The sequence below is a fragment of the Lepus europaeus genome, chromosome 13 (assembly GCF_033115175.1).
Source record: "Lepus europaeus isolate LE1 chromosome 13, mLepTim1.pri, whole genome shotgun sequence".
Classification (NCBI taxonomy): domain Eukaryota; kingdom Metazoa; phylum Chordata; class Mammalia; order Lagomorpha; family Leporidae; genus Lepus; species Lepus europaeus.
In genome coordinates, this window is record NC_084839.1 from 25,328,032 (window position 1) to 25,344,108 (window position 16,077).

The following is a 16,077-nucleotide window of genomic DNA, read 5'->3' on the forward strand; positions in this document are numbered from 1 at the left end:
CGGAAGCCACCCCAGGGCTGTGGGGTGCCCCCGGGGGCCTGGTCCTGCCCTCCCTGTCCCCCCAACCTTCCCATCCTGCCCACTGCCACCTTACTCCCCGTTCTCCTGCTTCTTGGCTTAGCTGGAACCTGTTGGCCAGAAGACAACACACAATGATTTTGAAGAAGCGGTCAACATCACCTGTCCAAACCAGGTAGGGTGAAAAGGCCGTCCTTGCAACGCCTCTGTCTAAAGCCCTGTGTCCCAGGCTCCGCCCCTCAGTAGGCATTTCGGTTCTTTTCACCCCTGACCACCTGCCCGCCCCATGCCTTAGGCCAGGTTAACCACATAACCATTGGGCTGGCCTATAGGACAGCTACCCCCAGTGACCCAAGGCCCTGGCACACTCCTTGCCCGCCGCAGTAGCAGGGAGCCCTGTCGGGTCTTTCAGGCCAACAAGAGAAGCATGGCGCCCGCCTCCAGCTCCCGGGGGTGGGGGAAACCCGAGGGCAGATGGGACGGACAGAGACTCTGTCTTCACGTAGCTGCAGCCTCCCGAGTGAGGGACTGAGACCAAGGATGGTGTTGAGTTGGGTGGAGGATGCTGTGGCAAACCGGAAGCTGGAGTGAGGGAAGCAGGTGTTCACCAGCAAGGCAAAGCTGGGCACGACCCTGTTTTAACTCACAGCTGCTGCCATTGTCCCTGAACTGAAGGGAGCCACTGTGCAGGCTTACAAGGACCAAAATGGTCTGACTTCTCCTCCGGGCAGGGAAGGCGCTCAGGGAGCTGCAGGGGTGGGCATGGGTGGCAGAGGAGCCTAGGGGTGCAGTCATGGCTCTTCCTAGTGAGAAGAGGTATGCTGTCGAGAGGGGCTGGAGTGGCGAGAGAGGCCACACGGCCTTCCGCGGCCAGCAGAGTGGGTGGTGGGGGAGGACGTGCGCACTCCTGGGAGCCCCTTCAGGGTTGATCCGGCGTTCTGGTGCTGGGCTTGGGTTGCAGCCAAGGCCCAGGTACTCCTGTGAGGGAGGGGCTGGGCTAGGGAAGGAGGAGCAGGGGAGGCCAGAGGTGCATGTGCCCAGGTGGGTACCTGTTGGGGGTTGGCCCGCACAGAAGCGAGCCAACGTTGCTGCCATTGCTCATGCCATCTTCTCCCAGGTCTGGCCGTTTCTGAGCACCTACAAGAACAGCATGCAGGTATCTGCCTACTGCTTCCTTTTGGCTCACCAGGCGGTGTGTGTGTGGGGGGTGACTTCTGGGCTGGGATTGGCCTGGTGGGCAAATGTCGTGGATGGACAGCCTAGGGGGTTCACGCTCTTACGAAGATCACCGGCCTGTCCCCACCTTCAGGCGAGGCAGCTGGCAGAGGAAACCACATGGCTAGCAGCTGGCTGTGCACCCCTCCATCCCGTGGCATCACACAGCTCCGTGTAGACCTAATAGCCTCACGAGGCTGGAGCAGAGTTGGGGTGGGATGGGCACAGGTTGGGACCACTTTATTGACCCCCTAGTCCAGTATTGGATGGAGGAGGGATCTGTGTGAAATGAACAGACCTCACCCCTGGCTGATACAACCATCTGGGAAGTCACCCTCAAATGCCTTCTAGGGGCCCCGCCCCAGGGAAGGACCCAGGAACCTGTGTTTCTCAAAGCTCTCCGGCGAGTCTGGTGCCCAGCCAGCCTCTCGGGCCCCTTTCAGCCCTGAGATCTTGGGATTCATTCTATGTCCTTAGGGTTTGGGGACCTGGCTGCCGTGCAGAGACAGATCCCCGTCTGCCTCGCCCCCCACCTCAGGTAAGCCCCCAACCCACGACCCCACAACAAGGATTTCCGGGCTAGGGAGTACCCTGCCAGGACTTTTCAGGCCAACAGCTCACCACGGTTTTGACCACTGCTACTTCCTCTCTTGGGCGGCTACCTGGGATCAGTCTCTGCTCTGACCTGCCCTGGCTCCTGGTGATGTGAGGCCCAGCAGGTCCCATGGCATCTGGGCCCAGGAACTGTTTGCTTCAGGACCTCCTGCTTCAGTGTCTAGAGGGAGCCCAAGGGGAGGCACCTGTGGGCTCCTGCGTGGGTGGCACAGCCCTTGGGGAGCCCAGAGGTGGGGAGTGGGCCAGGGGATCCCCAGGAGGCTCTTGCTGGGTGTGTATGCGGGGGGGGGGGGGGAGGGCTCCTGGTGGCCCTGGGCTCTGCAATCTCTGTAGAAGGGCCTAGAAGTTTCCCTGGGATCTTCAGACAAGACCTGGGGGGCAGGGAAAAACCCAGGAAGATTACTTCTCAGACCTTGGAAGAAATCCAGACCCCAGCTCTCAGTGGGCTGAGCATCAGGCCCTGCACCTCATCCCAGATGGCCCCGGCCACGGCATCTTGGGTGACCACTGTGCTAGACTGACAGGATCCCCCTACCCTCTCTCCATTTCCTGCTGCTGCTCCTCTCCCTGTAAGTCCGGGACTGCCGTCCGTGCCTCTGATGGGGAAAGTGTCTTCACGCAAGGGATCTTCACCAAGTTCATGGACAATGCAAACACTAGGAAGGGATTTCACAATTTGTTTACTATCGAAATAAACACATCTCTTCTGTTTGTGCGTTTGTTAAAGTCTCCTCGTATAACCTGTGTCTCTGTGGCACTGTGCACTCCCAGTCCTGCATGGCCCAAACACACATGCATGTTAATTCTGGTCTCACTGGAAGCAAGAAACGCTAGGTTCTGCCAGCCGCTTCCTCCACCTGACTTGAGCACGTCCGCTTGTCTTCTAGTGCACGCCCTGAGACCCGCAGATATCCAGGTTGTGGCTGCTCTGGGAGATTCTCTAACTGTAAGGACCCCTGGGCCCCGGGTGGGTTGGGCACAGCCAGGCTAATTCCAGGACCCTATCCTGACCCGCGGGCCTGCACCTCTGTCCTCGTGTTCTCTTGCCCCTCTATCCTAGCTCTCCAACCCAAGAGCACAGCAATGATTTGGTTTTGCGGCACGTTCTCAAGCAGGTGTGTGCCAAGGAACTCTTTTCCCAGAGCAAACTGAACTGTCTCACATAACGGAGATCGTGGCTGCCCAGTGGCACTTAACGAGTGCGTGCAAAGCTTTGCCATCTGACTCAAAATCTAAGCCTGTCAGTGTGGGTGCTGTCTTCCTTTTAGATGAAGCTTTAGAGTCAGCTCAGAGCCTCACACCTGCTTCCTCTTTGCACCTGCATGGCATAAGCTCCTTAGTTGCGGATAAAGCTCTGCTCCTAACCCCTAAGAAATGGGGCTATTTCGCTATCCCCAGCGCCAATCTCGGGCCACACCTCCAAGACCTTCAGAATGCCTCATGGGAGGCTGTGCAGGGAGAGAGGAGAGGTGGGAATTTGGTGAGGACCCTGTCCACCACAGTCGCTCAGATCTCTGAGCTGCTTTGTGTGCATAAGGAATGGGCCGGCGCCGTGGCTCAATAGGCTAATCCTCCGCCTTGCGGCGCCAGCACACCGGGTTCTAGTCCCGGTCGGGGCACCGGATTCTGTCCCGGTTGCTCCTCTTCCTGTCCAGCTCTCTGCTGTGGCCCAGGAGTGCAGTGGAGGATGGCCCAAGTCCTTGGGCCCTGCACCCACATGGGAGACCAGGAGAAGCACCTGGCTCCTGGCTTCAGATTGGTGTGGTGCGCCGGCCGCACTGGCCATTGGAGGGTGAACCAACGGTAAAGGAAGACCTTTCTCTCTCTCTCTCTCTCTCTCACTGTCCACTCTGCCTGTCAAAAATAAAAATAAATAAGGAATGGAGGGCATGATGCTGGTCATGATGTTATCAGCAGTCTCTCATCCATGAGCACTCGAGAATTTGGATTTTTTTAAACTTCATAGTGTTCCCTTTTTTATTTGAGATTTATTTACTTGGAAGACAGAGTGATAGAGAGGTCTTCCATCTGCTGGTTCACCCTCCAAACAGCTACAACAGCCATGGCTAGGCCAGGCTGGAGCCAGGAGCTTCTTCTAGATCTCTGACATGGGTGCAAGGGCTCAAGCTCTTGGGCCATCCTCCGCTGCTTTCCCAGGCCATTAGCAGCAAGTTGAAGTACAAGTAGAGCAGCTGGGATTCAAACTGGTACCCACATGGGATGCCAGTATTGCAGCTGGCGGCTTAGCCCTCTGCACCGCCATGCCAGCCCTTCGAGAGTTTTCAGAAACAGTTTTTGCCACTGTGACCAAGTTGGTCCCCCACAACCCCCTAAGAGAAGAGCAGGGCTTGTGCTTGGTACAGCAAGGAGATGGCAGTCGAGGCGGAGAAGACACACCCAGCCGGGAAGGCAGCTCCTGGCCCTGGGCCCGTGCTCTGCCCTCTGCCCCCTGCGCTGTCTCCATAATCGAGGGCACTGGGGAAGCCCTGTGCGTTCACAGCCTCCCTTTTCTCCAACTTGCTGATTTTCCTGTGGACCGGATGTTTTCACAGGCTGGCAATGGAATTGGCTCCAAACCAAATGACCTCTCAGATGTCACCACTCAGTATCGGGGACTGTCATATAGGTAATGTCACCTACAGGCTCACCTCCAGAGACAGGCTGGAGGCTCGTCTCCTGCAAGTGCTTCCAACCTGAGGAGCAAGGACGAGGTCTGGAAGGGGCAGGAGGAAACCCTCTCCGCTTCTGCAGCATGTGGACAGGATATCTTCCTGCTAACCTCCTTTTTTTTTTTCAATTGTGCAGAGAAGGTAAACCGAGGTTCTCCTCAGACTCCCAGGGCAGCAAATCCAACACGTCATGCACTCAAAAAGCACCAAATCCCTAAGACGTCACCTGCCCGCTTGCATGGCCCGGGGCCCTGTCCGTGCTCCTGTGCCTCAGTTTACCATCTGTGTGTCTTCGTGTCTTCTGCCTGCACGTCTGTGTGTGTACACACCTGTTTACAGACAGCTCGGAAACCCAACACATACCCTGGGAGGAGACGATGGACACAAAACCACGAGCCGGCGGGCGTCCCCCAGCTCTCCCTGTGTGTTAGGAGATGAGGGCAGCAGAGGGGAAGCACGTGCTCAACCGACGATGCTGTTTAAACATCAGGCATCTGAGCGCTACGGGGTAGAGAGGAGGGCCCGATCGGCAGGGATGGGAGGGCTTCCCGGACAGGGGGTGCCCAGCTGAGCCTTGAACAGCTCCCGTGAGTAGCTGGGTGGGCGTGTTCTCAAGTTTCTTTCCTAATAAAGCTCATGGTTGGCTCCGCTTCCAAGTGATTGGCAAGGAGCTGGGGCTGTGTTGCCTGGGAGAGCAACCAGAAGGAAGGCAGCCACGAGGGGGCAGAGTGCTGCTGAGCCGCTGCAGCGCCAGAACCGCCCACCCGCTCCCTGCCTGCCCGCCCCCCCTGCCCGCCTGTCACTCAGAATTCCTTGGACGGCACTGAGAAAGTGAGAGGGCACAGGGTCTGGTGGTCAGGACTGTGGCAGGCCCAGGAGGGTCCTGCAGGGTCCCTTCCAAGGATGCAAGAGAGGCGTCTCCACCTCCAGGGAGGACACAGCCCCTCCCCGAGCGGAGGTAAATGTCCCCCGGTTCTGCGGTCCCCAAGTTTCCACGTGTGCTCAGTCTGTAACAGACTGCGTGGGACGAAGCAGAGCCTCACTAACTCACCACTCTGTCCCTGAGGCTGCGAGAAAGTCCCGAGGGAGAGAAACAGCAGAGCTTACTCTGAGCGAGAAAATGCAGGACGGGGAGACGGCTGCCCCTGGCCTTCACCAAGGGACACAGTGATCCCCCCACTGCAGGGTGCAGGGACAGAGGTGACAAGCCACACAGCGTGGCCCTTTGGAGCCACGTGGGTCCACAGGGCGATATGTCCGCTTCCAGGTGCCTCAGCTGGCCAGCCCCCCAGGGACTGACAGCTGGGCCGACCTCTGGCCAGAGCGTGGCTCTGTGGATGGAGACACAGCCGTTCTCTGAGTCTTCTCCAGGCAGAGTCTGCTAGGCCCTGTGGTCGGACGCTCCAGGGCTTCACGTCCCATGGCGTCTCTCCCTTTATGCCCTTGGTCTGTCCCAAGTCTTAAATGCTCAGGAGTTCAAGACAGGATGCTCCAGGTCGGGGTCAGGGAGCCCGCAGGACACCTGGCAGGTTGCCCCCACCTGAGCTGCTCCAGGTGCACCCTGGAGCAGGAGCTCTGGCAGAAGGGAGCGTGCTTTGTGCTTTCTGGGGCCACGTGAACACCTGTGTCCTTCCTCTGGGGACTTGACACGCGTGTGAATATATGCAAGGCTCTGAGAAGCCGTGCAGTGCAGAAATCTTTAAACTGTGTTCAACCCAGCACTTCCCTTCCTCCCACAGCTCTTTGTAATGCCAGTTGTCACCCCTAGGAGGTGACACGGAGTACCGCCATCAGAGCAGAGCAGTTTTCTGGAGGCGTGGAAGCCTCCAGGTTGCAAGTTCTGGGCAGTTCCTGAGACTAGGTCAATTCAGAATGCAGCCTGAGGTTCTTCCCCCTGCAGGAGACAACCTCATGGAGTTGGGGGCACAGGGGCCCCAAATTCTTGGGGGGCAGTGACCGTGGGCAGGAGTTGCTGAGCCGCTTTGGCTGTGAGCACTGCCAGGGCCCTGACGGTGAGGTCACAGGTGGGACGCAGGTTCCGGCCTCGGCGGCTCAACCAGCTCTCGAGAGCCCTTGCCTCCACTGAAGTAAGCTTGTTTGGGATCACTGAAAGGACCCAAATAAAATTGGCTTACCAAGAAATGCATTTCTTTATTAATTAGGAGGAGTTTGATGTCTTATCACAGGAACTCCTTCCACCAAGGGTATTCAGCATCTGTATAACCTGGATGACAACAGATGAACAAAGCCCGAGTACTGAGCTCCTGATGTAATCTAAATCTCATTCATTGAGGGCTCTAAGGTAGACCAGCTGTCCGGCCGGGGTCTAAGTCCTCTGTACTTCATGTTGGCCTGATCAGAATGAAGGCTCGCATAATTTCATTCCTCCATATGTATCTGTGTAATCCTCTTCTCTCAGAAATGTGTGCTCCAAAATGTCAGGGAGAGATTTCCATATGTTGTTGGTCAATTGCCATGGTGGTTTTAGAACAAAGATACATTTAACATAGAAAGTACAGTGCAGCATGTGTGTGTGTTTACATGGTGTCTGTGTTTCTGTTTTTAAATCTGAGAGGCAGTGAGAGAAAGCTCCCACAGGCTGGGTCACTCCGCAGGTACTCAGAACAGCCCTGCGCTGTGCCAAATCCAAGAGCTCAATCCAGAGACCACGTTGTGGGTGGCAGGTATCCAATTGCTTGAGCCATCACGCTGCCTCCCAGGGTCTGCACTAGCAGGGAGCTGGAGCCAGGAGCCAGAGCCAGAGCCAGAGCCGGATATCAAACCCAGGCACTCCATTGTGGAACGTGGGCATCTTAGCAAGAGTCTCACCCACTGGGCCAGACGCTGCTCCTGAGGATGTGTTACTAAAATTTCTTAGCCAGGACCAACATGCTGGGATTGAGGGAAGGGGCATGGAGGGACAGTCGCGGTCAATGCTGTTCAAGGCACAGCTTTTGTGAAAGTGGGGACGCTTCTCTCCTTGCCTCCCGAAGCCATGCTCGGTTTCAGCACATGGCATCCCCTGTGTGTCCTGAGGTTGGAGTGGATGACATCCGATAGGAGCACCGGAAGGCAGTGAGAGGCTGCCCCTAACCCACCAGGGCAGCTCGCCTGCCTGCTGGGCAGAGAGAAGCCACTCTATTTCCTACAGGTTTCCTGCTCAGTCCAGGTTTTAGTTCCCTCTGTGTACCTCTGTGTCCTACTTGGTGAGAGGGAGATTGTCACAGCGCCCTCCTAAGAGTGGTGGGAGACATGAGGTGACAGACCTGGAGTGCAGCTGGCACACTGTGTGCACCCAGCTCAGTGCTCTCCCTCTGGATCTGGTGAAGAAAATGGCTCCCTCCTGTCTTCAAATCCTGGATTTGCAGGGAACAGATCCACCAGGGAACTGAACACATCTCAGATTCCTCAAACACAGAGATGGGTCTGGTGTACCTGGCAGGTGCCGACGTGCATGAAGAAGGGTGGGCTCCCTGTGTCAGGTGTATGTACTGATTTAGTCTCTCTCTTGCCCCCTCCATGCAGTTCAGGAGGGGACGGCTCCCTGGACAACGTGACCACCTTGCCCAGTAAGTAACCCTCGGGGACTTGGCTGTGTCCCTCATTCCCTCTGAGCCCGAGGCCCCTTGAGAGTGCCTCCCAGGTAACGGAGGAACCTTCCCGATCACCACCAAGATAGGAGTGGAGGCTGTGGACAGGCAGCCGAAGACTGCCCTAAATGCTGGATTTGGAGCCTGGAAACCTGAGTTCGAGCCCTGCCTCTCTCTGTGCTTGTGGGCTGACCTAGGACAAGTTAGGGAACAGTCTGAACCTCTGGTATTTTGAACTGGCCTGGGGGGTGCAGAGACAGATTGGATGGTGACTATTCACTGCAAATTGTATTCATTGTTTCTATATTTATTTGAAAGGCAGAGGGATGGGGGAAGCTGAGAGATAGAGACATCTTCATCCACTGGTTCACTCCCAAAGTGGACACAGCGGCCGGGGCTGGGCTAGAAGGAGGCTAGGAACCTGGAACGCCATCTGGGACTCCCATGTGGGCGGCGGGGGCCCAAGCACTTGGGCCATCTTCCCACTGCCTCTCAGGCACATTAGCAGGGAGCTAGATCAGTAGCAGCAACTGGGACTCGAACCCATGTTCCGATACAGGCTGCTGGTGTCGTAGGCAGAAGCTTAGCTCGCTGCACCACAACACCAGGTCCATCGAAATATTTTTGTTAGGTGAGAGCCTCTTGCTGCTCTGGCCCGGCCTGTCCTGGGGTCACTGAATTCAGTGATGGCGGGCACACCCCGTGGCTCTGTGCAGGAAGTGTGGGGACCCAGGCCCCGCAGTGCCAGAGCAGACGCCCTGCCTGGCCTCGCCCCGAGCGCACCACCACGCTCCCCTCCTCTTCCAGATATCCTCCGGCAGTTCAACAGCAACCTCACGGGCTTCGCCGTGGGCACCGGGGACGCCAGTGGCACCAATGCTTTCCTCAACCAGGCTGTTCCCGGAGCAAAGGCGAGGTACGACATCTGGGGGTGCGTGGGCCTGTGGGGTAGGGGACGGGAGCACAAAGTCCCCTTGGAGACCCCAGTGCTGACCCTGTGTGCGCCAGCACTCTCCATCTGCAGCAGTGACCGGGCAGGCTCAGGCTGCCCCCATGTCTGAGGCTGTAGTGGGGGTCCGGGAAGGGTGGGAGAGGAGGGCCTCATTGAGCAGCGACGTCCCCACGCCAGTGCCCCGGGACCTTGCTCTTGTGTGCAGCTTGTCCTCATAACTGCACCTACTGACCCCCTTCATCCAACATTTTTTTAAAAGATTTATTTATTTTTTTATTTGAAAGGCATAGTTAGAGAGAAGCAGAGGCAGAGGGAGAGAGGTCTTCATCCACTGGTTCGCTCCCCAGATGGCTGCAATGGCCAGAGCTGGGCTGATCCAAAGCCAGGAGCTTCTTCTGGGACTCCCACGTGGGTACAGGGGCCCAAGGACTTGGGCCATCTTCTACTGCTTTCCCAGGCCATAACGGAGAGCTGGATTAGAAGTGGAGCAGCCGGGACTTGCACCGGCTTTACCCACTATGCCACAGCACCGGCCCCTCCTCCAACTCTTAACACTGACCCTAGCACAAGGGTGCTGGAAGGATCCACTTTCCCCAGAGTGTCACATGTGGCAATGCCCAAACAGATGAGGGGCGCCAGCCAAGTGGGTGCACGAGTTACAACGTCCAGTCTTGGAGCCGTGCGGGCAGCCAGTCCTGCTGCCACCCAGCTCTGAGATGGAGCCCACAAGAAATGAAATGGAGAATCCCAGAAGCAGTGGAAGCAGAACTGCCCGGCCTCCCAGGGTGGTCGCCCAAGGGGGCACTCACCCTGCTCCATGCAGCGCCTGGCCCAACAGCCTGAGCCTCTGCCATGCTGTCCTCTCCAGGCTCGGCCACACCCTCATGCCCACCCTTCCTGGGCGTGGCCCCAGACCAGGCCTCTCAGCCTGCAAAGGGAAGACACTTCCTGGTAACAGACATCGCTCTGACAGCTGCTCCCCCTCCCATGTCAGGGGGGCACCGTGCTGTGGATCCGTCTCCCCCAGGCCCGTGACGGGGGCTGAGTGAGCAGAGAGCTTGGGTGCTGGAGGCTCCGATCCTCCGTGAGTTATCCCAGGCAGGTAGAGAAGGCAAATTTCTTCCTCACCGCCTTCTGAAAGAAGCGTGCAGACGAGCTTAGGAAGAATAACACGTGCACCATGGAGAAAAGGCTTGGTCGCCGAGGGAAACGAGGTGGAGTCGATGTGTGTATGTGAGCGTGTGTAGGGCACTTGTTTGAGTATCGCACTTTCAGCTTCCTGGCAGTCAGGTCGAATTTCAGGACCTGTGCTCGTCTTGAAAAGAGACAAGTGGTTTCCTAGCATGGAATCCGGAATGAGTCCTGGAGAGGGTAGAGCGAGCAGGCAGTGGAATGGGCGGGACCTTGGACGGCAGCTTTGGAACAAGCACATAGTGAGATTTCCAAAGGCTGTTCTCTCTCTCTCTCTCCAGGAGAGGCGAGCCGCTGCTTGACTCCGAGTCTCGGGGTCTCCGGCAGCTCATGCAGTGGGGAGGGGGCGGGGAGGCCATGGAAACTTCTAGTTCAGGTCCTATAGGAGGAAAAGTATGGGCGCTGTGGCTCACCAGGACTGATTTTCTCTTTCTCAGGGATCTCATGAGCCAAGTGCAGACTCTGGTTCAGAGGATGAAGGACGACCATGTGAGTCGGATTGATGGTTCTTTATAAACATCGTTGTCTAACCTAGCATAGCTGTCCCCAGATGGTACGGTCTCCAAGGGAAGCAGCGAGCGCCCTATCCCTAGAGGCGTGCAGGCAGTGCTGGGACAGCCCCCTGCCAGAGGCCCAGCCCGGCGAGGAGATTATGGGAACAGAGAGAAATGTGTTGCTGGTCACCCTGACCTCTGTGGGCTATAAATAAACCTCCAAGATTCCTTCTGCTCAGAGATCCTTACCCGCAGGCAAGGAGGCTGTGGGGGTCATGTGGGTTTACATAGCTGTAGCCTTTTTGTTTCTCGGAAATCATCAAGCATTTTCCTCCCTCCGTGTAGAGGGTAAATTTCCAAGAAGACTGGAAGGTCATCACGGTGCAGATCGGAGCCAGTGACTTGTGTGACTACTGCACGGATTCGGTAATGGGGGTGGGGCCCAGGCCCCTGACCTTGACCAGTAGGCCTTGGGGACCCTCCCTAAAAACAGTGCTTAGAGTCAGCCCTGATTATCTGACTATACCACCTATGTGTGCACACAGGCGTGTCCCCTGCTCTCGCTCTCTCCCTCCCTCACTGACGACCCTGCGCCCCTCAGGTTCCTGGCACCATCTGCACATCCAAGATGGTGAGACGGCAGGGGGCAGGTACATAGTGGTTCTAGTCCTCTCACTTGTATCTCCTAAAAATTCAGAAAGAACAGAGACCGTGGACCCCAAGCAGTGGCATCTGGGGAGGTCTCTCGACAGGGCTGGTGCACAGGGCCCGAGGCCAAGCAGACCCCTTTTTATTGCCTACTCCTGACTCAAGCCCTGCCCGAAGGCTCCAGGGTTCCCGCTGGCCTACCTGTGACAGCTGTTCATCTCAGACTGTGACACCAGGAGCTGGTCATAGCCGAGGCCAGAGGGAGCACAAGCCCTCGGGGCTGCAGCGGCAGGAGACCCTTCCGCTGTGCCCCCACTGCCTCCCCACCTTACCCAGCTCCTCCTCCCCCAGAACCTGTATTCTGCAGCCAACTTTTATGACCATCTCCGCGACGCCTTGGACGCCCTCCACAGAGAGGTAGGTGGGGCTGCCACAAGCTGATTGGGGTGCAGGTGGGCTGGGGGAAAGAATGCTGGAATAGCCCCTCCTCTCAAGGTCAGGGTCAAGGGCAGGGTCTCCTTCCCTCTCCAGAGGTTGGGGTCTATCCCCATGGAAGTCTTTCCATTTGGAATCTGCCTTGGAGGGTCTTGGGTTTGAAGCAGGGAAGGCAATGTGCTGTCCGTTTGTCCTCTTACCACTACCTGGGACATTCTTGTTGGCTGCAGCCAGGTGGCCCCCAGGCTGAGGACTGTGTGCTGAGCTACAGGGTGTGCCTTGAGCAAGTCAGGGCCCGCACGCAGCAGGGCGCATGCCCGAGTTGGCAGCACAGATGGACTGCTCCTGAGAGAGTGCTCTGAGCCCCAGATGCCCTGCTGGGTGGCTGCAGCCTCCTACCTACCCACCCAGCAATTAGCAGATGAGGCTGGAGGGAACTGGACGGGGCTCAGGACCTGGCAAGGAGGTGTCCAGTCTCACCAGATGTGAGGCCAGTTATTCGGGCTCATGAAATGATGGCTGAGCGGAGCTGTCCCTGCCTCCAGGAGGTGCCGTTCGTGCCACAGCCTGTGTGGGTGGCATCCCCACCCCAGGAGGAGTTGTGAGCTGCATGGCCTCTGGGGCCCTGTGCACCTGCCCTGTAGAGAGATCTCCCCAGACGCCACTCCAGGGGCCGTTTGAGCAATTCTAAAGGGACTCTGGCAATCCCGTCTGGCCAGTTGCCATCCCAGCAATTCTAAGGAGACCATCTGGCCAATTCTCACTTCTCGGGGCCCCCAGGAAGGAGCCTCTGGAGCCTCTCTCACCTACAGCCTTGCCCTTAGGTGCCCAGAGCTCTGGTCAACCTCGTGGACTTCATGAACCCAAGTGTCACACGACAGGTGTTCCTGGGGAACCCCGACAAGTGCCCAGTGCAGCAGGCCAGGTAGGCAGGTGCTGACTCCCCTCAGGCTGGAGACACCTTCACCCCGGGCTGGCCAAGGACACGGTGGAAAGCCTGGGTTTGAGTCTTGCCTCCGCCTCCTGCTGATGTGCGCCCTAAGAGGCGGCAGAGGATGGTTCGAGTGCTTGGGTCCCTGCCACCCATGTGAGAGTCCTGGGTTGAGTTTCAAGTTCCTGGGTTTTGACCTGGCTCAGCCCTGGCCGTGGTGGGCATTGGAAGGTGAACCAAGGTTTCCTCTGTCTCTGGCTCTGGCTTTTGAATGAAATGAAAACAAAATTCTTTTTAAAAAGCTGCTAAGCTGGTGACCCTGGAGAAACACAAGGGCTAGAATCCTGATGACAATGTAACCTTGACCGGGGAAGGGGGTAGCATGTGTGTGTGTGTGGGGGGAGGGTCTTTGAACGACAGGCCTTCAGAAAGTTTGTGGAAAACGCTTATTATCAAGAAAAAATTATATAGATTTTTAAAAACGTTTGCACTAGAATAAACTTATCTCTTGACCCCATTTTTCCACGAACTTTTTGAAGTGCCCTCTCAATGTGCACGTGGCCAGATCGCTAACAGGTAGCAAGGGAAGGACTCAGAATTCAGTGACCTTCATGGGGACAAAGGAAACCGGGAGGGGACGCAGGGCAAGTTCACAGAGGGAGTGTTTTGTTGCTGAAAGCGGGGGTGGGGGTGGGGGGGTGGGGTGGTGGTGGTGGGGGTGCGGTTTTGTGTTCAGCAAACCTGCCACGAGGGTTGATTTATTGCACGCATCTCTGGGAACTTACTGTGCACCAGGCACGGCTCTGGGCCCTGGGCAGAGAACCCTTTAGCGCTCAGTGCACGCTGTGGGCGAGTGATCCACGTGAGGCCCTGATGGGATCACAGGCGGTGACTGAGGCCGTGGCATCAGGCCCCCAAGTACCAGCTCCGAGGCAGCAAGGAAGCCCTTTAGTTTTGTTAATCCCACATGGCGTTTTCTTTGCCTGGTATCCTCTGCTCAGCATAATTTGTGGCAGGCCCGGCACCTGCTGTCCACTCTGTGTCCTCTGTTTTATGAGAGGGTCTCAGGGGATTTCTTCCATCACCTATGTCTGGCCTCAAACTGCCCCTGAGTGCACCTCAGGCCTCAAGGACCCACGCCTGAGCTCGGGTTCACGCTGGGTCGTTTTTTCCCCGTGCAGCGCCCTGTGTAACTGCGTCTTGAGCCCCCTGGAGAACTCTTATGAGCTGGCCCGGTTGGAGGCCCTCGCGCAAGCCTACCAGGTGAGACCAAGAAGGCCACCGTCTCGCGTTCTCTCCCCGCCCACTCTCAGACCCACCAGGGCAGGCACCCAGGACAGGGAAGAAATGCTAAGGGCCTGAGTGGAGCCATCACCTACCCTGGGGCCCTTCTTCTCCCTGGCTGGGGTGTCTCAGGTGGTTGGAGAGGACTCAGTGTTGCTGGCTGAGCTGCCCCCAGGGGACTTACCCCCATGTCTGGGCCACTAGCCCTGGGTGCCTTGAGCCCCCTGCAGAGCTGCACCCCCACCCCAGCGGACAACCTCAAGCCCCGCCCTCCCACCTGCCCTCACAGGCGAGCCACAAGGAAGGGGGCGGCCAGGAGGCGTCTGTGACTCCCCAGCACGCAGAGGTTTTAGTCCACTTAGAACCCCAACAAAGGCGTTCCAAACTGTCTGCAAATTTACCATCCCCCGCTCAGAGAGAAGGCGGCGGGGACACAGCCCCACAGCTGGCCCTCGGCCCTCCTGCCACTGAGCACTTGGCAGTGCTGGGCCTGTGCTGACGTCCCGTGTGTGTGTCCCCAGAGCAGCTTGCGGGAGCTGGTGGAGTCCGGCCGCTACGACACGCGGGAGGACTTCTCCGTGGTGCTACAGCCCTTCTTCCACAGCATCCAGCTCCCCGTGCTGCAGGTATGGTCCCTGCTGCCCTGCACCCAGCTGGGGGGCCGCTGGAGAGAGAAGCAGCAAGTGCTTCTACGGCACGTACGCCAGGCAGGACCCACACCGCCGGCTCTGCAGACACCACGGGAGGTCCCAGTCGTCCTTGTCACAGCAGATCTGAAGGCACCCGCTCCAGAGCACTAAGTCCCCGCTGTGTGGTCTCTCCAGCACGTGGCTCTTCTGGGTGTCACCTCTTTCCACTCTGCCCGTGCTTCTGCTGGGCACTGCCACTCAGAGGCCAACGAGTGGACCTGGGTGTCCGTGCTGAGGCTCTGGCCTGACTAGAGGGCAGCTTTGTGACCCCAGCTGCCCCGAGACAGAGGAGCCAGCATCAAGTCACTCCGCCCCATGGGCTCTGCGCGCCCCACCAGGACTGCGAAAACCCATCTGGGGCTGATCAGCGGTGGTATTTGCCAGCTGAGCGGCCCGACTCCCTCTGAGTCTGGGCGCTTGGTCCCGCTGATGCTAAGGTTATAGACAAATGAGCCCACAGACAGAGAGACAAAGCACTTTATTTTTTAAACTAAATAATAAGGAATTGTGGGGCAAGAAGTGGGGGTGGGTCTGCGGTCACCCAAAGCTATTCACCTGTGAGAGTGCTCTGCTCTCCCTCTCATGGTGACCCAGAGAGGGGGCGGGTGGCACGGTCAGTCCCAGGGGCAGGGCCGGCCAGCAGGAGCCTGAGGAAGTCTCTCATCTCCCCCAGGATGGGCGCCCGGACACGTCCCTCTTTGCCCCAGACTGCGTCCACCCAAGTCAGAAGTTCCACTCCCAGCTCTCCAGAGCCCTCTGGCACAATATGGTAAGAAGAGCAGGGCGTCCCTGGGGCCCTGGGTTCCAGGAGACGGCAAAGCACCAACCTCCTGAAACCGTGGGCTCCCTCCAGGCCAGGGACAGCTGAGCAGGGTGGGCGCCTCGGTGGAAATCCATCAAATTGCAGATCAGGGTCCTCAAAGGGCTGCGTGGCCCAGCTATGGCCGCACCCCCTCCCCCACGCTGGCGACTGTGATGAGGCATTTTCCACGTGCCCGCAGCCATGCCGGGCAGTTTAAGCCGCATCAGCCCGTTTGAGCCCTCTGCGGCCCTGCCCAAGCAGTAGGATGTTTCTAAGGAAGTGAACCCCAGCGAAGCAAAGCCGCTTGCCCAGGATCCCACCGCCAGCAGCTGGCCAGGGCTGGAGTGGAAGCCAAGCCCCCTGAAACTGACTTCTGAGCTCTCCCCACCGCAGGAGGTGCCAGGGCGGGTTTGTTTCTGCAGAATTCGGTTAGTGCACCTGTGTCTCTCTCCTTCCCTGATCAGCTGGAGCCCCTGGGGGGGAAAACGGACACCCTGGACCTGACGGCGGCCATCACCCTCACCTGCCCCACTCAGGTAACCAG

General features: G+C 57.9%; 1 protein-coding gene across 1 annotated transcript in view; it reads left to right on the forward strand.

Moving 5' to 3' along the window:
• Window positions 1–16,077, forward strand: part of PLB1 (phospholipase B1) — a 114,240-nt gene that overhangs the window by 71,345 nt on the left and 26,818 nt on the right. The window contains exons 29-43 of the mRNA XM_062208826.1: window positions 122–193; window positions 1,136–1,174; window positions 1,711–1,771; window positions 2,736–2,794; window positions 4,401–4,474; window positions 8,043–8,086; window positions 8,915–9,023; window positions 10,688–10,739; window positions 11,090–11,170; window positions 11,744–11,809; window positions 12,652–12,752; window positions 13,940–14,021; window positions 14,564–14,668; window positions 15,405–15,500; window positions 15,998–16,069. Coding sequence (XP_062064810.1) covers window positions 122–193; window positions 1,136–1,174; window positions 1,711–1,771; window positions 2,736–2,794; window positions 4,401–4,474; window positions 8,043–8,086; window positions 8,915–9,023; window positions 10,688–10,739; window positions 11,090–11,170; window positions 11,744–11,809; window positions 12,652–12,752; window positions 13,940–14,021; window positions 14,564–14,668; window positions 15,405–15,500; window positions 15,998–16,069 — 1,113 coding nt within the window. The remainder of the gene's footprint in view (window positions 1–121; window positions 194–1,135; window positions 1,175–1,710; window positions 1,772–2,735; window positions 2,795–4,400; window positions 4,475–8,042; window positions 8,087–8,914; window positions 9,024–10,687; window positions 10,740–11,089; window positions 11,171–11,743; window positions 11,810–12,651; window positions 12,753–13,939; window positions 14,022–14,563; window positions 14,669–15,404; window positions 15,501–15,997; window positions 16,070–16,077) is intronic.